General features: G+C 49.4%; 2 protein-coding genes across 6 annotated transcripts in view; both read left to right on the top strand.

Annotated features, from left to right (window-relative positions):
* LOC109926456 (histone acetyltransferase KAT5) overlaps window positions 1-22,933 on the top strand; it is a 29,619-nt gene extending 6,686 nt beyond the window's left edge. The window contains exons 3-14 of one of the 5 annotated variants that reach the window (XM_048619664.1): window positions 395-531; window positions 2,283-2,345; window positions 5,793-5,897; window positions 8,756-8,851; window positions 9,777-9,854; window positions 12,756-13,004; window positions 14,555-14,644; window positions 15,779-15,919; window positions 16,594-16,687; window positions 17,509-17,668; window positions 18,739-18,820; window positions 20,799-22,933. In XM_048619664.1, the coding sequence (XP_048475621.1) occupies window positions 395-531; window positions 2,283-2,345; window positions 5,793-5,897; window positions 8,756-8,851; window positions 9,777-9,854; window positions 12,756-13,004; window positions 14,555-14,644; window positions 15,779-15,919; window positions 16,594-16,687; window positions 17,509-17,668; window positions 18,739-18,820; window positions 20,799-20,933 (1,430 nt within the window). In that variant the 3' untranslated portion in view covers window positions 20,934-22,933. Of the gene's footprint in view, window positions 1-394; window positions 532-2,279; window positions 2,346-5,792; window positions 5,898-8,755; window positions 8,852-9,776; window positions 9,855-12,755; window positions 13,005-14,554; window positions 14,645-15,778; window positions 15,920-16,593; window positions 16,688-17,508; window positions 17,669-18,738; window positions 18,821-20,798 lie in introns of all 5 variants that reach the window. The other 4 variants (XM_048619663.1, XM_048619665.1, XM_048619666.1 and 1 more) reach the window with 4 other exon arrangements.
* The window catches only part of LOC109925156 (mitogen-activated protein kinase kinase kinase kinase 5-like), an 11,914-nt gene continuing 8,800 nt past the window's right edge, over window positions 21,241-24,354 (top strand). The window contains exons 1-2 of the mRNA XM_048619644.1: window positions 21,241-21,372; window positions 21,560-21,734. Coding sequence (XP_048475601.1) covers window positions 21,241-21,372; window positions 21,560-21,734 — 307 coding nt within the window. The remainder of the gene's footprint in view (window positions 21,373-21,559; window positions 21,735-24,354) is intronic.

Here is a 24,354-nt window from a genome sequence, read left to right as displayed (position 1 = left end):
GGGGCGGGTCTGTTGTGGCATGACACTGGGGTGCTGTACCGGTGGGGACATATCTGCTGTGCTGCTGGCAAATGCCCTGGCTGTCTGACACAACAGCAACTGTGCAGTTCCTCAAGTAAATGTATCGGAGCAGTGAGCCTGGCTGTTGTTAATTTAAACGAAAACACTACACAAGCTGGAAATTTGAATTTTTGGCACTGATGTTGGGCGGGGTCACAGTGGTTATCAGAGGTAAAGGTGTTTGAAAGGGTGAGGGTACTGTAGGTTGAGGGTGTTTGGGAATCTGGGGAACATGGGGTCAAGATGGTAATCAAGGTGGGGGTTTGTTTAGAGGCTTCATGGCTCACTCTTCTCGCTGGGGTGTGCGTTAAAGTTGAATTTTTTTTTCCCGCAGTTAACAAGCGTCTGGACGAGTGGGTGACTCCTGAAAGGTTGGACCTAAAGAAAATCCAGTTCCCAAAAAAGGAAGCTAAAACTCCAACTAAGAATGGCCTCCCGGGATCCAGGCCAAGCTCTCCTGAGAGGGATCTGGTAATGACCCTGCTGTTTGAATCGTAACTGTTTAGAGAGAGAGATAAAGACATAAGATAGATGTGTTGCGCAAGGAGGAAGGGGGGTGAGTGGCTATGAGGGGAGGGAGACCAGCGAGGGGATGGAGAGAAAGAGAGGGGAGGACAGAGAAAGGAAGAGGTTATGAGGGGAGGGTGGAGGAATGGAGGTGTAAGAGGTGGGCGGAGAGAGGGAGAGGGAGAGTGAGAGGTTTTGAGGGAAATACAGAAGGAGTGGGAGGGTATTGGTGGAGGTTGGAGAGAGTGGGACTAAGGTGTGAAAGGAGAGAGGGGCTCTGGTAGAGCTGAGCAACTATAATCTGGGAGAGCGAGGCTGTGAGGGGGTAGCGGGAGACAGTGGACGAAGGTGAGCAGAGAGAAAGAGAAATTTAGAGGTGGGGGCGCGGATGGTTGAAGTGAGGGATGCCAGGGGCGGGAGGGAGATTGGAGCTATGGGTTGGTGTGGGAACAGAGGGGCTATGGAGGAAGTGGAGAGGGGGTAAGAGATGTTCTAAGAGGGATTAAGGGGCCATGGTGAGACAGGCAAGAGAAGGGCCAAGGGAGAGAGGAGCTTGAGGGAGAGAGTGGGCAGGTAGAGCAGATACAGCGGGGAGGGGGCGGCTAGGGGGGGGGGGGGGGAGTGGGGATGCTACAATGGGGAGCAAATAGGAAGAGAGGCAGCAGGGGAGAGACTGGGTGCATGAGTGGAGAGAGAGGGAGTGTTTATGGGAGAGTGAGGCTGTGGTAGGGGCAGGGGATTAAGAGGGGAGTGTGTTCAAAGGAGGGTTTTGAGTTGAAATAAGAGTGAAAATGGACAGGCTGAGGGTGGGGGGGGCATGTCGGGGTGAGGCGGGGACGCACAGGCGGGGAGGGGGGCAGGGTGAGGTGAGTACGGACAGGCTGAGGGAGGGGGGCAGGGTGAGGTGAGTACGGACAGGCTGAGGGCGGGGGGCGTGTCGGGGTGAGGGGGAGCGGGGTGAGGCAGGGACGCACAGGCGGGGACGCACAGGCGGGGAGCGGGGTGAGGCGGGGACGCACAGGCGGGGAGGGGGAGCGGGGTGAGGCGGGTACGCACAGGCGGGGAGGGGGGGTGGGGTGGGGTGTGGGGGTGCTCATGGACAGGCTAAGGTAAGAACAGTGGTATAGGGACGTATGGGTTCAGTGGGAACATCTTGCATTTATATAGCACCTTTCACATCCTCAGGATGCCCCTGCAGCGCTTTACAGCCAATAAAGATTCTGGTGAATCTGGGCTGCCCTTCTTCCGTTCAAGCCCTATCCTGAGGTCAGGTGTCTGGGACTGAGCACAGTGACTGCAGGTGAAGTCTGACCAGAGTTTTCTGTACACCTTCCAGGTACAGTCCCCCTTAATGTCAAGGCCGCCTGTCATTTAGCCTCATTCTATTCTGTTTTTGTTATCTTTTTCTCCCAGCTTTTAATGATCTCTTAGACTCTGTCCAGCTCCCACCCCGCCCAAATATCTCTGCACCTTGTTACTTGCTGCATGAGCTGGTCTCAGTTGGGTGGCCATGAGGGTGTTTCTCCTGGCCGAGATTGAGAGGGAGAGGTGGGGGTTTGGGGGTGTGATGGGGTTACGATGGTGGCAAGGGGCGGCAGCAGGATCAAGGGAGGGTTAGTGAGGCCCTGGAGGATTTTGAAGCCTGGCAAAAGCAGCCGTATTTGTGTTGTTGGACCATGTACGTGAGTAACCTAATCTCTATTCCTCCTCAGAAGAAGACACTCGATCTTTCACTGCACACATCAGCAGCAGGGATTGGCAAAACCATTCCAACACCGGTACTGCAGATTTCTTAATCCTATTCCAAAAGGGCTGTCTCTACCTTCCAGTTGATGTTATTAATGACAGTCAGTGCAGTGCTTCTGTCCCAACCTCAGCGAGGAAAATTGCTTGTTCGTTTCTTTTATGATTGCTGGGCCCATTGCTCTACCAACCAGCTGCCCACGCTCCTCGCCAGTCCCCCCGCACCCCGGCTTTACTTGAGGGCACCTTAATGTCCTCCTGATTCTGTATTCCACCACTACGTCACAGCAGAGACTGACAGAGGCTCTTTGTCTCTCTTCACACCTCCTGCCTATTGTTTAGGTTTCAGCCACACTGTGGCTCCCTGGTTTCCAGCCAGATTAGATAAACTAACCCAGGTGGGTTCCATGGGCTGTGTTTATATTTCCCTCAAGTTTCAAAGATTATTGAGTGACTGAATCCAGGGCTTTGGGATGATTGAAGGATTCAATCCGGTCCATAGAGGGGAAACTGTTCTCTCCAGTTTCGAGGTTGGGGCTGTCACTGGGAAATGTCAGGATTGAGATTAATTCTTTTTTTTAAATGGGGAATGGGCCTTTGAAGTTACAGGATCAAGGTGGGTAGACTGAGTTAAGTCATGAGCTAACCGTTGGTGGAACTGGGCTCAGTGGGTCTCCCACTCATTGTTGTTTCTTCTTCCTTAACCTGTTATCATAACCTGCTAGGAAAATAGGCAGGCAAGAAGTGGCATGGTGGCTCAGTGGTTAGCACTGTTGCCTCACAGCGCCAGGGACCCAGGTTTATATTCACCCTCAGGTGACTGTCTGTGTGGAGTTTGCCAGTTCTCCCAGTGCCTGTGTGGGTTTCCTCCAGGTGCTCCAGTTCCCTCCCACAGTCCAATGGTGTGCAGGTTAGGGTGGATTGGCCATGCTAAATTGCCTTGTAGCATCCAGGGATGGGCAGGCTAGGTGGATTGGCTATGGGGAAATGCAGGGATAGTTGGTGGGCAGGGGTGGTAGTGGGATCTGGGTGGGATGCTCTTCGGAGAGTCAGTGTGGACTCAATGTACACACTGTAAGGATTCAATGATTCTATGAATGTGCCTACTTTGGATAGTGTTCTGTGTTGGAGTGAGGTGGGGACAGAGTCATTGGATCGGTGTTAGGGCTGGTATTCGTTGATTTTAGAAGAACGAGAGGTTACCTTATTGAAATATATAAGGTCCTGAGGGGGCTGAGTGGATGTTTCCCATCATGGAGGATGTCTGGAACAAGGGGGCACAGAGTGAGGGATCTATGGAGATGAGGAGGAATTTCTTGTCTCTGAGGGTCGTGAGTCTGTGGAATTCTCTTCCTCCAAAGAGCAGTGGAGGCTGGGCCACTAAATACATTCAAAGCTGAGTTAGAGGTTTTTAACCGACGAGGGAATTAAGGGTGAGGTGGGATCAGGCAGAGAAATGGAGCCAAGACCACAGGCAGTCAGTCATATACTGATGGACCAACAGGCTCAGGGATCTCACCCCTGTCCCTGTGTGAGGTCTGTTTGAAAGTGGGATTTTTGAGCTTGAGTTGGGGTAATTTTAATGAACCGAAATGCTCACTTTCTTGAAACAATGCCGTGAATTTTGTCCGGGGCTTAATTTATGAATCCTTGCCTAGCTTAGAATGGATCCATGTGGACTAGTTTGACCAAGGTGACGGGGAAAATAGGTTAAAACTCTCCACCTTCTCACTCCTGAACTTCTTCTGTGAATCTGGGTGTGATCACTCTTCCCGTCTGAATCACAAGGTTCTGAGTCTCAACCCTACGCTGGAGGCTTGAGCCCCATAATCCAGCTCAGCACTCCCAGCACAGTGCTGGGGCAATGTTGGCCTGTTGGTGGGGCAGGGGTGTTGCTTTAATTGTTGTTGTGACCCTCTCATGTGTATGCAAGACGATCCCCAGTTGCTAATTTGTAGAAGTGAGAGAGTTCACCACACTGTCCTCCGTGATAGCCCCTCGACCAATGTCACAGGTAGACAGTATCTAGTCATTAATTTAATTGTGGGCTGTTGCTTTACGTGTGCGACTGCTGCATTTCCTACAGTGACTACCCTTCCATAAAGTCCGTAATTGGCTGTGAAGCTTTGAGATGCCCTGAGGTGGGGAAAGGACCCGGAGAAATAGGAATCTTACATACTTTGTAAAGCCCTGTTGTGTATTGTACCAGCATTACTTTGTCTGTGAATGACACCCGTATCCCTTTGACGTGTAGCTTCGCAACATTCAGTCAACTATGATACAGATACAGACGGGGCCCTCTGTTAGTGGATTTCTGGATCATGTGTTTTTGCCATTACAGAAGGCTAGCCAACCTGTTTTAATGTCAAAATGTGCTGCAGCGGCAGGAGCCAGCAGCCTATTTGCTACAGTTGAGTTTTCCCCGGTGTCCTGGTGCTCATATCTAACCCCCTTGACCAATAACCGTCTCCTTCCATGAGATCTGGCTCTGTGCCAATGTGACTGCCACGTTCCCTTCATTGGTGGGCATGTCCTGAAGTGGCGGAATGGGCTTTATACAAATGCAAGTCTCTCTTATTGTGGGGAGGTGGTGGGGGAGAGACTATTATTATATCAGTATGGATGGGCGAGGGGAGGGCGTTTAAAGAGAAGTGTTCCTCTCCCCTTTTTCCACCCCCCACCACCACCTCCCCGCACCCCCCACCCCACCCCATCCCACCCCCAATCCCTACTGGACAACACATGTGCAAGCATTTGGTGAAGTCAGCATTGCATTTGGATGGAGAAGCCCTGTCTGGGAGGAGCCTCGTCAGAAACCCATTGCTCAAGTTGCACAAAGGTGATTGGTCCCTGTATAACAGCTGGACTGGTTCAGCCCGATACCCAGGGGAACAGCAATACTTGGGCACTGACAGCCCCAAGCTGAGCCACGAGTGACCAACCGATTCATCTAAGAGACCCCTCCTGTCTGAACGGAGCCTTCACGTCTAGAGAGTCATAGTTTCTGATCCCTGGGGTGTTATAGGGGCTCTGGAATATAGGAACGCCATAGTCCACAATGACTCAATTTGTATCCTCCACAGGAAAGGAAATCTCAGGCAGACTTTTGCCCCGAGCCATACTGGGGCATAGCGGGGACAGATGACCGAAAGCTGGGTCACAGAGGTCTGTGTTAAGGAACGTTTTAAAGGAGGAGAGAGCTGGAGAGGTTTAGTGAGGGAGTTCCACAACTTGACGCCTCGGGCAGCTAAAGGCACTAATGGTGGACTGATGGAAATGGTGGATGCTGATGAGGCCGGAGTTGGAGGAGCACAGAAATCTCGGAGGGTTATTGGGGCTGGCGGAAGTTACAGAGGTAGGGAGGAGGCCATGGAGGGGATTTGAAAACCAGGTGAGGATCACAGTCAGGCTGCCATTGGTCGCTCTTCCAGGATAACCTGTTGTGTCTCTTTCTCCCCCTTCTATGGTATTGTGTGGAGCAGGGCTTGCCCTACTTAGCCTCAAGTGCTAGTTTACAAAGGGTCCCTGTCGTGAAGATACCAGACAGGACCAACAGCATCGAAAACGTCACAAAAAATTTGTTATCCGTGAGTTGCCTTTATACTTGTTTGACCGCTTGCTGGTGATGTGAGTCAGTTGTGATGAAATTTAACTCCTTTCTAGCCCCTAGTATCCGTGTTCTGGGATGTTACTGCCACCTGCCCCCCCTTGGATTGGATGCCCAGTACATTGGCACCAGGGCTAGCCACTTAAATGTTTCTGTGGCTTTCTGTTCTGATGGCATGTGCTCTGTCCAAAACAACCACCATAACCCCATCCTCCAAAACCTTAGGGCCACAGTTTGGCGTCTCACCCTTCATCCCTGGGTGTCAGGTATCCAATGGTCAATAACCCTGGTTTAAGATGGCAGCCCTACAGGGCGAGGATAGAAGGGAGAAGGCTGCAGGGCCCTGTGGGAGATCAGTTCTCTGCTCGTTGAGTTTAAATGAGTCCATTGTCCAAGGAATGAGTGGTGTTGAGTTATATTACTGTAACCTTTCCTCATGTTGGGTTATGTTACTGTAACCACTCCCAGACCTGTGCTCCACTTAGCACTGCCATACCACCTTTGGCCAGGCAGGCTGTCCACATTTATAATGGGAACTCTCTATGTAAACGTGTCACGGTGTGGCAGCACCTCCACTGATGAGAGGGCGCAATTACAGTGTGACCATTTTACATAGGTACTGCCCAGATTTAGGTGTTTTTGGTGTAAAGTTGGCAGGACTTGCATAAGGGTGGTTAATATATTTGATAGGAAACACAGGTCGATTGGGGAATGGAAATGTTTTGCAATGTTACCAATGATTTGAGTGTACCTTTGCTCTAACTCCTTGCTTTCTGCAGTCTGGTCAGGTGCCTTATAGACTCTAACCTGTGCCTTTTATTTTTCTGGGGACCCTTTCACTCTGGCAAAATTGTTCACTCTGAATCCAGTTTGAAATCTAACCTGTCCTTCCATCCTGTCCACACCCACTCCAGCCCAGTGAGCCATCTGACTAGTCATGTGCTGCTCTCACTCCTTCACCTCTTAAAATTCCCTGCACAGATCAGCACATGTTGGTTGTTGGAGAAAAGATTATTTTCAAAGCTACTGCTTTCTAAGTTCTTTACTCGCTTTCAGTCTGTAGAGAAGCTATCACCACTAGGCATTCCTTTGTTTCGCAGTAGGAGACGATTTAGCTCCTTGCTTGGACCTTTTATAGGGGAATAAGAGGAGGCCATTCAACCCCTCTAAAGAGCTACACGGGAAAGGGAGGTGTCCCCTCCTTGAACCTGTTACATAGCAACAGCAGGAGGCCTACTTAGCCGCACTCATACATGTTACCCCCATATCTCTCAATATCTTCACCAACAGAAATTTCAATATCTTCTTTTTGAAAGGCCCAGTTATCCCTCCGCAAGGTGGTGTTGGTGTTAGGGGTACATCGGGAATATAGTTCTAGATTTCCAAATCCTTTCCCAAAATATAATTGGGAAAATTGATCCCAGCAGACGAGTGGCCAGCAGTAAGATGTTATTTTGCTGTTAATTGCCCCTGTTTAAGTGTGTGCTGGGATCTGAGGATGGTGGTGATGATTGTTTGGTTAGTTTTGCCTCTTGCTGTAGTGAGCTATCTTAACGAGGTGAATGAACCCTCTCAGGCACAAGATTGTTTATAAATGTAGCAATCCAGCCTGCTAGGTTCCTCTTATGTTCTCTCACGGGATTTGGATTTGGCTGGCAAGGCCTGTCCCTAACTGCCCTTTGAATGAAGTGGCTCGCTCGGGGGCAGTTATGAGCTATTCACATTGCTGTGGGGGCTGGAGTCATGTGGTAGGCCAGACCAGGTACAGATTTCCATCGCTAAAGGACATTTGTGAACCAGATAGGTTTCTACAACAGTCGATGATGGTTTCGTGGTCACCTTCACTGAGACTAGCTTTCACTTCTGGATTTTATTCAGCAATTGGAGATAGACCTTTTTTGGATGTCCTTGTGGCATTTGAACCTGTGTCCCCAGGGCATTAGAATGGGCTTCTGGCTTTCTAAACGAACATCACTATGTCTCATGTCATTATCTCTGCTTTATATTCCTTTCCAAATCATTTTGAATAAGAACACAAAAGAAGATATGCAGCATAACTGCAGTATACCTCTGGAAATGTTAGATTTGTTTGAAGAACTGAGGCCCCCATGTTACTTGTTCAGTATCAGAATAGCAGCGCTGCCTGAATCTCTGAACATCGAAACAATGGTGTTTCTCTCTCCTCAGCTGCTGATCCCTCCTGTTTCAGTTTGCAGAGGCCCCTGACCACCTCACAGGAGGGGCAGTGACCAAGTGCTGCTGCTGAGCTACTGTGTAACCTGAATCTCACTGCAGCACTTGGTCTGGTTCATTTGGAAGGTCTGGTGAAGCGGGCGATTGTGGTGGGCTAGGCACAGGACATCCTATTGTGTCCCCGACACCACCTCTCGAATGCGTAAGACTGAGGCAGACGCAGTGACCTGGCAACCTCCTGGAACGCGGTCTCAGACATCTTGTTCAGTATCTCCGCTCTGTAACCTCGGGGATGCCTAGCATGGACGTGAATGTTTGTGGCTTCACCATGTTCACTCATCTCACACCCCCCAACACAATGCGTGTGACCCTGTTTGGTGCAGACCCTGTCCCCTTCCTAAGAGGCACTAGTGCCCTTCTCGCTCCTTCCTGCCCCAGGGTACAGAGTCCCCAGATCCCGCCTCCTCCACCCCGCCTCACCATGTCAGTCACTGTTGTGATATAATGGTTCGATCAGGACGGGGTTCAATGCTGGCAAGCTTGGAAGGTTACGCAGAGAAGCTGGGCGGGGGGGGGTGGTGTGTGTGGCCTGTATGGGTCCCACAGAAGCTCTTTACATGAGAAATGTTTTGGATTCCCTTGCAGAAGAGGAAGTTGGAGGCTGTTTCCCTCACAACCCAGTGCTCTCCAGCAACTCCTGTGGCACCAACTCCAGAAATACCCACACCCGTCTTTGCGCAGGTGAGTTTCAGAGGCAAATGTGAGGGGGAGTGGGGGTTTGTGGGGAGGTTTGGTCTCTGTTGTCAGTGTTAATACTCCTCGTTCCATGTCTCCTTATCCCAGCCTATCAGTATATCCTTTTATTCCTTCCTGCCTCCAACACCGGCAGTTCCCTGAATGGAGTTGGGATGGGAGGTTTTTATTATTCATTCACAGGATGTGGGCGTTATTGGCTAGGCCCATCCCTAATTGCCCCGAGGGCAGTTTAGGGTCCGCCACATTGCCAGAATCACGTGTGGGCAAGACTAGGTAAGGACAGCAGATTTCCCTCCCAAAGGACATTAGTGAATCAGCTTGACTGACTGGGTGCTGACTGGGTGCTAACTGGATCCCAGTTCACTTCATAGAATTCCTACAGTGTGGAAGCAGGCCGTTCGGCCCATCAAGTCCACGCTGCCCCCTCAGAAGGGCATCCCACCCGGACCCATCGCCCCGCCCCCATCCTATTCCTATAACCTTACATTTCCCACCCTAACCCATCTAGCCTACACATCCCTGGACACTATGGGCAATTCAATATGGCCAGTCCACTCAACCCCACGCACCTTTGGACTGTGGGACGAAACCGGAGCACCCGGAAGAAGTCGATGCAGATAGGGGGAAGAACGTGCAAACTCCACACAGTCACCCGAGGGTAGAATTGAACCCAGGTTGCTGACACTGTGAGGCAGCAGTGCTAACAACTGAGTTGCTGTACCACCCTTCTTCCCCCAGTTCCCTGTTTCGTTACCTCTTTAAATCACTGCGATTGCCGTGCATACTTTCAAGGTTTGCAACATTTGAGCACAACCTGGGTCTTTGCTGACTTGCTGTGCCGTTCCCCCGCTTTGACAGAAGCGGCTGAGTTTCCATTCAATCTGACAACTCTCTGTCTTTGTCTTTGCAGCAAAATGGTTCGGTGAGGAGACCGGTGTCGGCTGTTGCTGGGCGGAAGAGGAAAGCCGGCTGCCTGGGGACTGATGAGGTGAGTTTGTGCGATGTGTCCTCTCTGCCACCTGCGCCCAGAATCCCAGACAATATCCCCAAACAGCATTATGGATTTCATCGGCTGCAAAGCACTTTGGGATGTCATGAGGTTTGCAGAAGGTCACAGTATTCCTACAGTGTGGAAAGAGTCCATTTGGCCCATCGAGTCTGCACTGACCCTCTGAAGAACATCCCACCCAGACCCAGCCCTCTACTGTATCCCCGTAACACCTCCACACTACAGACAATTTAGCATGGCCAATCCACCTAACCTGCACATCTTTAGACTGCGAGAGGAAACCGGAGCACTCGGAGGAAACGCATGCAGACCCAGGGAGAATGTGCAAACTCCACATACATGGTCACCCAAGAATGGAATTGAACCTGTGTCCCTGGTGTTGTGAGGGAGCAGTGCTAACCACTAAGCCATCATGTCGCCCTTTAATGGGTGTCTTTCTTTATTGGTGTGTACTGCACAGGAGGAGGCCATTCAGCCCACTGAGCCTGGGCCAGCTCTTTGAAAGATGTCTCCAATGACACCCACTCCCCTCCGGTCTTGCCCCCGACAGATCTCTTTGTATTCTTCCTTTCTCAGTATTTCCTGATTGCTACGCCCCCCCGCCCCACAAGAAAAAAGGTCCTGTTGAATCTGCTCCCATTGCCCTTTCAGGCAGCGTGTCCCAGATCACAGCAACTTGCAGCCTCAAATCAAACATTCTCCTCATCTCTCCCCTCCCTCCCTCTCTTGGATTCTGTTCCTGTGTCCCTCTGGTGACTGACCCTCCTGCTGCTGGGAACAGTTTCTCCCTCACACTGACTCGATCCAACAGCCCCCTTCCTGATTCTGAACGCCTCGATTCAGTCTCCCCCAGAACTTCCCCGTCTCCCCAAGGGTAATGATCCCAGCCTCTCCAGTCTCTCCTGGCAGTCTCACTGGCCCTGGGTGAGAACCCACTTGTCAGTCGAGTGGGAAAGGAGACAATGGACATCAGACAAGCAAATGAAAGCTGGATGCAACACTTCCAGTGTTCCGGGAAGGAAGGAACTATTCTCTTTCTTAACCCCAGGGTCAGCTGCAATTGTTAATTTCTGACCGAGCTGACACCACTTCATTAAAGTGGAGACACTGGTACAGGATTTTGTGACAGTGTTAAGAATGTAAAATTAAAAAAAACACTGTGGATGCTGGAAATCAGAAACAAGATCAGAAATTGCTGGGTAAAAAAACTCAGTAGGTCTGGCAGCATCTGTGTTGAGAAAGCAGAGTTGATACCTACAGTGGGGAGATGAAGCACAGGCTGATCGACTGCTTTGCAGAACACCTACGTTTTCTCCTTTTTAAAAATGACCCTGAGCTTCCAGTTGCCTGCGACTTCAACACACCACCCTGTTCCCTGGCCAACATCTCTGTCTCGGGCTTGCTGCAGTGCATCAGCAAAGCTTGGCACAAGATTGAAGAACAGCACCTTATTTTCCACTTGGGACCCCTGCAACCTTACGGACTCCATATTGAGTTCAGTAATGTCAGGGCCTGAGTGCATTCTCCCACGTCCTTACTCCAATCTCCACGCACTAGGCCTTGCAATCACATGGGCTGCTACTACAAACAATCTATTGTCAGCCACTAACAGTCCTCTTTAGCAGCTATTCATTATCCCAGGCTGACCTATACCTACTGCCTCAACTTCACAACGGTTTTTTTTTTCACTCTCTGGACTCCTTGTTCACCTATTTTCTTTAACGATGCTCCTCCCAGCATATCCCACACTTGGAGTTACCGCACACAGTCCCAGTCTCTATCTCCCATATGGAGTTACTGCGTTACAGACAGTGTCAGTTCTCATCATATCATATCATATCATAGAATCCCTCCAGTGTTGAAACAGGCCCTTCGGCCCAACAAGTCCACACCTCCCCTCAGAGCATCCTGCCCAGACCCATCCCCCTATGACCCACCTAATCCAAACATCCCTGAACACTATATGGGTGATTTAGCATGGCCAGTTCACCTAACCTGCACGTCTTTGGACTGTGGGAGGAAACCCGAGCACCCGGAGGAAACCCACGCAGACACGGGGAGAATGTGCAAACTCCACACAGACGGTCACCCGAGGGTAGAATCGAACCCGGATCCCTGGTGCTGTGAGGCAGCAGTGCTAACCACTGAGCCACCATGCTGCCTGGTCTCCACATGTCACACGTTTGAAGTACATTTTATGAAAAGGGATATTGAGGCATTGGAGAAGTTTGTTACAAAGATTTACAAGGATGATCCCAGAACAAAAAGGTTATAACTGTGAGGAAAGTCTAAATAGGCTGAAGGGCTGATCTGATTGAGTCTTAAAAGTGATGAAATGGGTATCAATTGGGTCCGACACTTGGAGCAGATAGTTCCCCCCCATGGGGGTACCAGATCTAGGAGGGCCACTGATTTCAGACAGTCCTGAAAAATCCATGGAAGATTTCAAGAGAAACACCCCCCAGAGAGCAGGGGGAGGGCGGCATTGGTGAATTTTGTCAATGCATTTCAGAGGGGTGCTGATTAAGGGTTGGGGTGGGTGAAGTGAAGATGGGTTTGGATGGAGCAGAAACAGCAGCAGATGGGCCGAACGGTCGCTTTCTGCACTGGATTATGTGCTGCAGGTTTACAGAATGAGCCACTGTTTTTGCTTCTCTGTCCCGCTTTTATGATGTCACATCGGTACCAGGAAGCTGGCTCCTGACATCACAAAACCTTTTAACTGCCTTCCGCCTCTAACGGTCTCGACAGAATCAAAAGTAACTCCTGCCTCAGGACAAGGCGAAGGGCTCCCGAGCAAAGTGCTGTCAGGAGGGTGCTGCTGTATCCCTTTCACCCAACTTTCACCCTCCTTCTCCCCCCCACCCCCGCTTTGAACAGGACTCCCAGGACAGCTCGGATGGCATCCCCTCGGCCCCCCGCATGACAGGCAGCCTGGTGTCAGACAGGAGCCATGATGATATAGTCACGCGGATGAAGAACATCGAATGTATTGAGCTGGGCCGACACCGCCTGAAACCCTGGTACTTCTCACCCTACCCACAGGAGCTGACCTCGCTGCCCGTCCTGTACCTCTGTGAGTTCTGTCTCAAGTATCTGAAGAGCCTCAAATGCCTGCAGAGGCACCTGGTAAGTGTGCAGGGTTTGTCTGTCGCTGGCCGGCTGTGAGTGTTGGGTACAGGCAGGAAGCCGAGCAGAAATCAAGTTCACCCATCACACGCGTGGTCTGTGAACGTTGACTAGGTTTTGTGACGTGTCCTTCGAGGGTTCAGTTCGATAAATCAAAATTTCAATGATGCTTCCAATGACAATGGAGGTATCGCTTACAGGATCACGTTGGAAATATGGCACAGGGGTAGGCCAGCCAGTCCCTTTTGGTATTGATGCAGCCTCCTCCTATCTTTCCCTCCTCTAAATCTACCATTGTAACCCTCTACTCCCTTGTCCCTCACCTGCTGGTCTCACTTTGCCTTAAATACACCTTCACTCTTCACCCTGACTGCTCCCTGTGAGAGCAAGTCTCCCTGCTGTTTTTGGGTGAAGAATTTTCTCTTGGATTTCTGTGTGACAATCTGATATAGATCGCTCCCTGGTTTTAGTGGAAGCATTCCCTTTAGTTTTCACTCGATCCAAATGTTTCAGACATTTAAACATCTCAATTAAATTACACAACGAGGCTTTTCTCAATTGAAAACGAGATTCAACCTCTCAATCCTTTTCTGATTATTTATTCTCATTCCTGGTCAACATGACCCAGCAGAAACTGTAACCTGCTAACCCTAACAGTGACGCTGAGACGCTGACTCTGTCCTTCAGTCTCGCTCTGAAATGCTGCCACAGGACATAGAATCCCTACTGAGTGGAAGCAGGCCATTCGACCCATTGAGTCCACACACTGACCCTCCCAAGGGTATCCCAAACAGACACACACACCTCCCCTGTCTATGTAACCCTGCATTTCCCATGACTAACCCACCTAGCCTGCACATCCCTGGACACTATGGGACAATCTAGCATGGCCTGTACATCTTTGGACTGTGGGAGGAAACCCATGCAGACACGGGGAGAACATGCAAACTCCTCACAGACAGTGCCTGAGGGTGGAATTGAACCCAGGTCCCTGGTGCTATGACTCAGCCGTGCCACTGCGCCATCCCTCTTAGGAGTATCTGTACTAAGTCAGGTTAAATTACACAGTAGGTGATCACAGCGCCTATATCACATACATGTATGCAGACATGTGTAGTCACTCTTACTGGTGAGGTGGTTGTGGCGAGGTGGGGAGAATGTCGCCTGAAAAACTCCCCCCTGCTTCGGAAAAAGCCTGTGGAAGTGCTTGCTGACAGCCCAGACAGCAATGTGCACCCTACAATCTGCTGCACGACACTGTCCCAGGTGCTGTAGCACTCCAGCAGCTGGCTTTTTATGGTCAGGGCCAGAGGGATGGAAGATGGTGGCGGTCAGGCTGGATTGTGTGGCTCAGGCTGCCAGTTTGGAGCTCGATACCACAACGTCCTCACTAGGTTGAGAGGCTGTGAGGTTGTTATGAAGCAAGGGCTCAGAATTGGAAGGGATGTGGTTAGTCCAGGTTGTCCTGCTGTCTTCAAAACGCATTTAAATGAGACGCCTTCTGAATTTTCACTCACTAATAATGCCAACCCGCTGTTCTGTTCCGTCAGACCAAATGTAACTTGCGACATCCACCAGGAAATGAAATTTACCGCAAAGGAACCATCTCCTTCTTTGAAATTGATGGCAGGAAAAACAAAGTGAGTATCTTCTGAATGGTTCAGGTATCATTCAGGTAACAATTTGTTATTCCCATGCTCCCCACCCACTAACCTCCACCAGCACAGCACTGACCCTCCAACAGTGAGGTGCTCCCCCGGTGCAGGCCCTCCTTTAGCGGGTGCACTGCACTGCATTGCCAATGGGGACAACCTCAGGAAATTAAATACTTAGGGTAGGAATTTGATCCTGTGACATTCTGACCCTCAGAAGAAGGTGCAAGAGAATGTTAATGTGTTGGGAACCCCATCTATCAGAAAGTGTCCTGCACGGCTGTTCTCTGCTGGGCTGCTGTTTCTGTCATCCCTCCTTGACCTTCAATGTTGTTACGATCACTGAATGCCCCACTATCAACATCCTGGGGGTTACCATTGACCAGAAACTCAACTGGACTCACCACATAAACACAGGGGCAACAAGAGCAGGTCAGAGGCTGGGAATCCTGCAGCAAGTAACTCACCTCCTGAACACACCCGCTCCCCCCCCCCCCCCCCCCCCCCCGCCCCCAAAAAAAAAGCCTGTCCACCATCGACAAGGCACAAGTCAGGAGTATGATGGAATCCTCCCCACTTGGCTGGATGGAAGCAGCCCCAACAGGACTCAAGAAGCTCGACACCATCCAGGGCGAAGCAGCCCCCACTTGATTGGCACCACATCCACAAACATCCACTACCGACGCTCAGTAGCAGCGGTGTGTACTGTCTACAAGATGCACTGCAGAAAGATCCTCAGGCAACACCCTCCAAACCCACGACCACTTGCATCTAGAAGGACAAAAGCAGCAGGTACATGGGAACACCACCCCCTGCACGTTCACCTCTGAGCCCCTCACCATCCTGACTTGGAAATGTATCGCTGTTCCTTCAGTGTCACTGGGTCAAAATCCTGGAATTTCCTCCCTAACAGCACTGTGGGTCACATGAACTGCAGCAGTTTAAGAACAGGCAATAAATGCTGGTCCAGCCCATGACAGAGAACAACACAGTCGTGAGAGACCTGGAAGTTGCCAGTGTAATTTCTTTAGTTGAATGTGGGAGACGTCACAGTAAAGTAGAGAAGGCAAGGCGGGTGGGAACTCCTCTCTAATACTGCTTCTGTTTTTCATTCATAAACAGAATTACTCACAGAACTTGTGTCTGCTGGCCAAGTGCTTCCTGGATCACAAAACACTCTACTACGACACCGATCCCTTCCTGTTCTACGTCATGACGGAGTATGACTGCAAAGGCTTTCACATAGTCGGGTATTTCTCCAAGGTAGGAAACCCTTTACCGTCACCCAGTCTAAACTCCCCTCCTGAGCAGCATCATAGCTCTTTCTGCTTGACACCAGGTTCCACCAACATCCTACTTCATCTCGCAACCACACACCCCCCCGCCCCAACTCGATCCTTCTATTCCTTTTCCCCTGCCACCTGTTTATCCAGCTTCCGCCTTAAACAATTCCCCGTGACCCCTCCCTGTGGAAGTGAGTCCCACATTCTCTGGAGGGAGGGCTTCCTCCAATGTCCCCACTCCCCTGGAGGGGGGAGGAGGAGGGTGTTTCTCCTGGACTCTCCATTGGATTTGGTCTTCCGCCAACAATAGCAAACATCTTCTCTACATCGACCTGATTGAAGCCCCTTTCATCATTTTAAAGACTCGATCACGTCACTCCCTCAGCCTCCTGTTTATGAGAGAATGCAGCCCCAGCCTGTCCAAACTTCCCTGATAGTTAGATCCTCTCAGTTCCGGGCTCATCCTGGTCAATCCTTTCTCTTCCCCGCCCCTACCCCCAAGTCTTGCTACTCCGTTATTCCCCAATACTAACTTTTCCGTGCCAATAAGCACAAAATCCACTGGAGAGTGTTCTTTTGAAAATCAGTTTGACATTTTTCACAAAAGTCTATTGGGCAATTTATTTCACACAACTTTCTTTCTAATCCATTCAGGAAAAAGAGTCAACAGAAGATTACAATGTGGCTTGTATATTAACACTGCCACCATATCAGAGGAGAGGCTATGGAAAGTTACTTATCGAGTTCAGTAAGTAGCAACACCTCACTCAGTCACTTAACTTCTGGTTCAGGAATCAGCGTTACTGAGAGAGAGAAAGATATCAGTATGTCATTCAGACTCTCCAGTCTCTCTTGGCCTCCACTCTCCAGACTTAACAATCCACAGGTCAGCTTTCCTGTTCCTTGTACGTGCCCAGTTTGCACAGTAAAGCCTCACATTCCCTTTCCTCCTCATTGTCCATTCTCACAGCAGCCAGCTGATCCTCCTTAGACAGCACCTTCCCAACCCACGACCGCTTCCATCTAGAAGGACAAGGGCAGCAGATACAGGGGAACACCACCCCCTGCACGTTCCCCTCTGAGCCAATCACTATCCTGACTTGGAAATGTATCGCCATTCCTTCAGTGTCACTGAAACCCTATTGTTCACCTCCCAAGAATGAACTGATTAAAAAAACAAACATCACTCAGTATACCCTCCATGAGACTGAGCTTCCTCAGTCCCTGCTCTTAGCCGGGGAAACACTCTTGGTACAAGACCTAGTGCAGGGACATCAAAGTATAGGCAGTCCACATTCCCTGCTCTTGCTCTGTTCCTAGCTACGACTGAGCCAGCAGCAACTAGTAAGGATCTACCTGGTAAGGCCACAATAACAAACCAGTAAATTAGGTTCAGGAGTAGGCCACTTGGCCCATTTAGTCCTGCTTTGCCATTCAATAAGATCTGATTACTCTACATCTTTGTATCTCCCCTTCACACTTACCCACGCCATCCATAACGTCTCGCCCCCTTGTTTACCAAGAATCCATCCACCTTTACCTTAAAAATATTCTACAATTCCTTCTCAGGTTATGAGCTCTCAAAGGTTGAAGGGAAAACGGGGACACCGGAGAAACCATTGTCTGACCTGGGACTGCTGTCCTACCGCAGCTACTGGTCCCAGACCATCCTGGAGATTCTCATGGAGCTGAAATCAGAGAACGGAGAGAGGCCACAGATTACAATCAAGTACGTGTCAGGGGATAGTCCTGGGGAAAGGTTGGGGGGGTGGAGGCGGAGGGCAGCATCTGTTCCTGTCAGAGTTGCTGGAGGTGGCACCCTGGATTCTATGTCCACTGCAGCTCTTGCCTCTGTGCTGGGAGGTTGTGGGTTCTGCAGGACGTCCAGGCTGGTACTGCCGTGCAGTGTTCCCATCTTGTGACCATTTACTGTATGTTTTTTATCCCCTTTATTCATTCATGGGATGAGGGTATCGCCGACTAGGCCAGCATTTATTGCTCATCCCTAATTGCCCAGAGAGCAACTACATTGCTGGGGGTCTGGAGTCACATGTAGGCCAGACCAGGTAAGGATGGCAGTTTTCTTCCCTAAAGGACATTAGTGAACCAGATGGGTTTTTCCAACAATCAGCAACGGATTCATGGTCATCATTGGACTCTCCATTCTATATTTTTCTTGAATTCAAATTCCACCATCTGCTGTGGTGGAATTCGAACGTAGGTCCCCAGACTATTATCTGGGTCTCTGGATTAACAGTCCAACAATAATACCACTAGGCTGTCACCTCCCCCGAAGCGCTACATGAATAGACAATTGTTAGGGGAGACAGTGGTGTAGCAGTTGTGTCATTGGGCTAGTAGTCGAAAGATCTGGCCAAGTACTTTGGGGACATCGGGTTCAGATCCCACCGTTTGAATCTAAATTCATTTCAATGAATTACGCCCAGAATTGAAATCCAGCCTTAGTGATGGACCTGGGAAACTATCCTCAATTGTCGTACAAACCCATCTGGGTCACGAGTGTCCTTTAGGGAGTGAGATCTGTCATCCTTACCCGGTCTGGCCTACACCGTGACACCAGACCCACAGCAATGACCCAGCTCAAGGGCAATGAGGCCCACGTCGCGTGGAAGAGTAAAGAGGACAGTGTTCTCAAATGTAAGTGAATATCAGAGAACGTCAGGATGGTGCAGGAGGGGAAGTTGTCACTAACCAGGTTTTAGCCTCACCGATTTCCAGTCTAATATCAGCAGCTTTCACTCCCCTGCAAACTCAAAATCTTTTATCTTTTTATTTCAGTGAGATCAGTGAATTAACCAGCATCAAGAAAGAAGATGTGATCTCAACCCTGCAATATCTGAACCTCATTAACTACTACAAGGTAAGCAAATGCCAAACATTTCACATCGGTCAAGTACAGCCAGATAGTCACGGAAACTTTAATCTACATTTAGGCTGGAAAAGTCAGGTGGGCAAAGGTAGTCTGAATGAGGAATTCTTAGAATGTTCCGGAAAAGTTTCTGAGACCAGCACATTCTGGAGCCGGCTGGAGAGTAGGCTGTATTAGAATAAAAGTAAAATACTGAATATACTGGAAATCTAAAAGAAAAACAGAGATTTGGGAACACAACAGGTCTGGCAGCATCTGTGGAGAGAGAAAAACAGGGTTAACATTTTGTATCTGGTGTGACTCTCTTCCTTGGGAGACAGAATATTAAAAATACCAAAGAACGACTGAAGAAAATACTGGGGAGAGACCATTGGTCCTTTAGAAAGTGTGTCCAGAGAATTACTAATGAAAGATAAACAGATGATGGATTGAACCGGTATTTTGCAATAGTCTTCACTGTAGAGGATATAGATGGTCAATTGTCAGAAAAACCCATCTGGTTCACTAATGTCCTTTAGGGAAGCAAACTGCCATCCTTACCTGGTCTGGCCTACATGTGACTCCAGATCCACAGCAATGTGGTTGACACTTAACTGCCCTCTCGGCAATTAGGGATGGGCAATAAATGCTGCCTAGGCAACGATGTCCACATCCCATGAATGAATTTTAAAAAATACAAGCAATAATCTAGAAACTGCTGTATTTCAACAAATGAAAGGGAGGTGGGAATCGAAGAAAATTGCAACAGCAGTGAGACTGAGTAAATTGTTGGAGCTGTGGGCTGACGAGTGAATCCTGTTTGACTTCATCCTACAGTGGTAAAAGAAGTGGCTAGTTTTAATTTTCCAAACTTGCTGTATTCAGGAAGGTTGCATTAGAATGGATGATAGTGAATGTAACTGCTTCATTCAAAAAGGGAAGCAGACAGAAAGCAGGAAACTGTAGGCTAGTTAGTTTACTGTCTATCATAGGGAAGATTTTAGAAGCTTTTCTTAGACATTCTAGCTCGGAACAATTCAAGGCAGAGTCAATGTGTTTTTGCAAAAGGGAACCAATTTATTTGAAGATTTTGAAGAGGAAACATTGCCATACTGTAGGATGGTCGGCAATGAGGGAATGCTGCATGCTACCCCACCCCCATCCGAGGTCCAGAGGTTTCAGGTAATATCGTGCACATCCACAAGCTGTCCTGGCTTCTGAGGAGCCAATCAGATCACTGTTGTCAGGCTGACAGTCTTTGTCATCCACAACTGGAGTCAACTCCCCAAACCAATCAGCTACTTGTTGCTGGCTGAATCTCACTTTGTACGCACTCCCTGGTGCTGGACCATCTGCAAATATCTCCCCCACTGCTTGGACAAAGCAGCTGTGTAAATACTACACACAATGAGGGTCAGGAACTTGCTCTGAAACACTGCAGCAGTTTCTTCTAGTATCCTTAAACACAAGTACCAACAGGTTCAAGAACAGTTTCTTCCTCGCTCTTATTAGACTGCCGAACGGACCACTCAAATTTCAAATCTAATGTTGATCTTGCTTTGTACACCTCCTGTGCAGCTGTAACCTCGTATACCTCGCTGTGTTCAATCGCCCTATGATCTGTAAGTCCTTGTTTGTTATGATCTACCTGTGCTGCTTGCAAAACAAAAGTTTTTGCTGTACTGAGGGTACATGTGACAACAATAAATCAAATCAAATCATAACCTTTGGTTTGTAAAACAGTCCTTTTCCCATGTCAGTCCACAATCAATGACTCCGAGAAATGCAGTGCTATACAGTGCTGCATGAAAAATGTCTACTATGTTTCAACATTACACCTTCTCACAGCAATTGCGTCCTTAGCTGTAGGACCACATTGTGACAGTGAAACAACGTAAGTTGGAGACCTTTTTATTGTTTAATATTGTTTGTTTGTGTTGGCAGTGTGACACGTGGGAGCTAAATCTTGCTGTTTTCCTTGTGGTTTCAGGGTCAGTACATACTCACACTGTCTGAGGACATTGTTGAGGGTCACGAGAAGGCAATGATGAAGAGGCATCTCCGTATAGACTCCAAATGCCTGCATTTTACCCCCAAGGACTGGAGTAAGAGGGGGAAATGGTAATGGCATGCAACTTGGGACCACGCAGTGGCAAAGAGGGAGAGAAACTGTCAGAGGACCAGGAGTGGATACACAGCCTTCACCCGCCCTGCCTCTCTTTCTCTCTCTTGCATACCGTCCATCTCATTGCACTGAAACAGACTCTCCTTGTTGTGAGTGCTGACCCGAGGTTTTCAATGAACGATCATTCGGAATCTCTCGCGCTGGTGCGCTGCCCTCCTGCTGAGCAAGTTGGGACGCTGTCAGAATGGGCGATAGCTGGATAGAGGGGCAGGATGTGACCTCCTGAGCAAGTTGGAAAGCCATCAGAATGGGTGATAGCTGGATAGAGGGGCAGGATGTGACACTCGACTCGCTGCTGAGAGTCGGATTGGGTCAGGTGTTGATCTCTGGCGCCTCTCCCACTTGTCACCAACCCCATCTCCATGGCCACAATGTTGAAGTATGGGTGAAACGGCCACCGGAGTCTGTTTCAACTGAACGAGCACTGACCTGTGAAGCCCCTCGGTGTGCTTGTTGGCTGGAGCAGCTATTGTGGACCATTTGCACAGATACACACACACTTCTTTCCAGTGTGCAGTTCCTGGACAGGGATCGGACTGCTATCCTGGTTTTTTTTACCCTTGCAGTTACCCCCCAGCCTCAGGCTGAGGGACTCTGCACTTCCCTCGGTCAGCCGGACCTCCCGCTGTGAAGACACAAACAAACCAGCAGAGAGTGGGACATTTTGCTTCGCTGTGTTTATCAAGTGTGAGGCCCTGAAGGTCATTGAGCAGGAGCCCCGCACTGGCAAGGTTGCAACATGTCAGCACTGCAGCTGACATACCCGCTGCCAGACCACAGCAAGGGAGTAGCACCAGGTACTGGGTCACTGGGTCACAGCAGCCCAGTAGCCACTGAGTATGACACTCTGAGATTGTCTGAAATATACTGACTCCAGTCTCCTACAAAGAACAACCAGGAATCTCAATCTATTTACAACTTCACACACTCAGGAAAACATCACAGATAAAAATAAATGTGCAGGTAGACCGTACACTGACCCCTGGGCAACCCAAGCCACAGGCTGAGATTCGCTGCTCATGTTTAATGATCATAGACATCAATTCTGGTTTGCTGCATGTCGAGTGAAAATGGCAACATCAAACAGACACTCTCTCTCCTAATGCAGTGGTAAATATACAGCCCAGGGGAAAGCTTTAATCTGTATCTCACCCCGTGCTGTCCCTGTCCTGGGAGTGTTTAATGGGGGACAGGGTAGAGGGAGCTTTACCCTGTATCTAACCCCGTGCTGTCCCTGTCCTGGGAGTGTTTGATGCGGGGACAGCATAGAGGGAGCTGTATCTGAATTCTGTTGCATCCTGCAGTCAAGGAGCTGTGTATCACGTTCTCAACCTGAATCCAGCAAGTATCACTCAGCTCGATGTCAGGAAGGGGAGGGCTCAATACCTTCATTCGCTATCCGAGATGTGAACAGGGTGAGGTCAGACAGAAATTGTAATCTCTCCAGGCCTGTAGGATTAGGATTAAGCCAAGTGTGGAGGTAGTGCAGCTTCTGAAACCTCCAGGGCAGGAGGGAGGAGAAATACTGGCACCCTGGGGAGTCTGGTCTGAAATTTTATAATGCCAAGAATTGTATTTATATTACAGGGTGAGGCAAGAAGGCGGATTGGTTTTAATAAACAAGTGTTGGGGAGCTGGGTGGATAGAGTGTGGTTGCACTGGGATCACAGCACCTTGCTCCTTGCCATGTGGTTGGCAGCTGGGCAAACGTCGACAGCCCAGGTCAATACAATCGTCTCAAAAGTCCTTCAGCAACCCCACAGCCCCTGCACCCACTGCAGTTGTGTATCTCGTGCTGTGGTGTCGATTCAGTAGTTACAATGACCTTCTACCAAGCTGGTGCTTGTTGCGTTCTGTGAGACTCTGGCTGTCACTCTGTTAAAGATGTTGATGTCTGTTTTGTAATCTGGTCTGTACAGAGTAAATATTAACGTACCATGCACCAGCCTTTCTGCACTGAATTTTGAGGTGACGACTGGCCACTCTGCTCAATCCACACCCCCCCAAAAAAAAAATACCAGATTTCTTATACAGTCGAGATGGTCATTGGCTGCTCTTCAACTCCAAGGTCTGAATACTGCACGAGCACCTGACTAAACATCTGCACTGTTACCCTAAAAAAAAACCTGAACCCCATCAACAAACTACAATACTCACTGCACTGTGCCGTCAGGGGTCAGCGCTGAGGGGAGGCAATGTTGTGGGTGTGCTGTGCCGTGGGAGGGTCAGCGCTGAGGGAGGGTCAGTGATGTGGGTGTCCTGCACTGTGGAGAGGCTGCGCTGTGGGAGGGTTAGCGTCGTGCTGTCGGACATGCTGTCTTTCCCATGAGCCAGCAAACCGATTCTGTCTAATCTCTTGGGGGCAGGGTTGGGAGGGTAGGATCTTCCTGCTTTGCTTCCATCCCTGTGAAACTGCCTGGAACCAGCCCCTTCCTTTGTCTTCAACACAACCAACTGGAAATGACAAAGCAGCTCAGGTAGACTGTGTATTGAAAATAATCTTTATTTCTGCATGAAGGTGTGACAAAAGGAGTTTCTATGCACAGCTGAAGCCCAATTGTTTGGTGAGAAAAAGATGGGACGATTACCGTCCGCACAAGCTTCCTGGTTCCTCCGAATTCCCCAGTGTTACAGTTGAAGATGTGCCGGGGTTTTGGGGCGGGGGGGGATGTGGAGACGCAGAATCTGAATTTATTTTTGTTTACCCAGGCCCACCTGCAGTCTATTCACTGTTCTTCCACTGGTGCATGAAGCTGTAAAACACAACGTAGAACACAACCGCTTAGAATATTTTACTGTTCAAATCGGTAGCGTCTCCAAAACTTCCAAACGTTAATTATCCTGTTGTATCAGTGTCTTTCAGTAAGACCGACAACGGCCAGCTGTCTTTCCACAGTTTGATCTTAATGAGCAGGGTATATCGGGGTTAAACTGGTCTGATGCAAGGATGCTCTCTCCATTAAATTTCAACTGTGTTGTTCACTCAATTTCCTTCTGTAGGCCATTTCCCTGTCAGGATTCCTTTTAAACTTGCTGAAGTCAGGTCCAAAGTTATCTGATAACAAGCTCCACTTATCTAGCTACAAGCAGTGAGAATTTGACCCTGAGGACATCAGGAGGCTGATAGCTAAGTCAGAAAAGGTTTTAAAGGAGCATCTAAGGGTGGAGAGGTGAGAGAGAGAGAGACAGGGAGGGAATTCCACAGCTGAGGTCCCCAGCCAGCAGAAGGCATAGCTGGGAACGGTAACAGCAATGGGAAACAGGAGCAGGGAGCTCAGGAATTTAGTGTGTGGAGGACAAATGGCAGACTTTGTCTGTGCAGAGCAGGACTTAGCTGGGCAGCAGTTTAGCATCTGTTGTG

The sequence above is a fragment of the Rhincodon typus genome, chromosome 43, assembly GCF_021869965.1.
Source record: "Rhincodon typus isolate 14 chromosome 43, sRhiTyp1.1, whole genome shotgun sequence".
Classification (NCBI taxonomy): domain Eukaryota; kingdom Metazoa; phylum Chordata; class Chondrichthyes; order Orectolobiformes; family Rhincodontidae; genus Rhincodon; species Rhincodon typus.
This window is presented reverse-complemented; position numbering and strand designations above follow the sequence as displayed.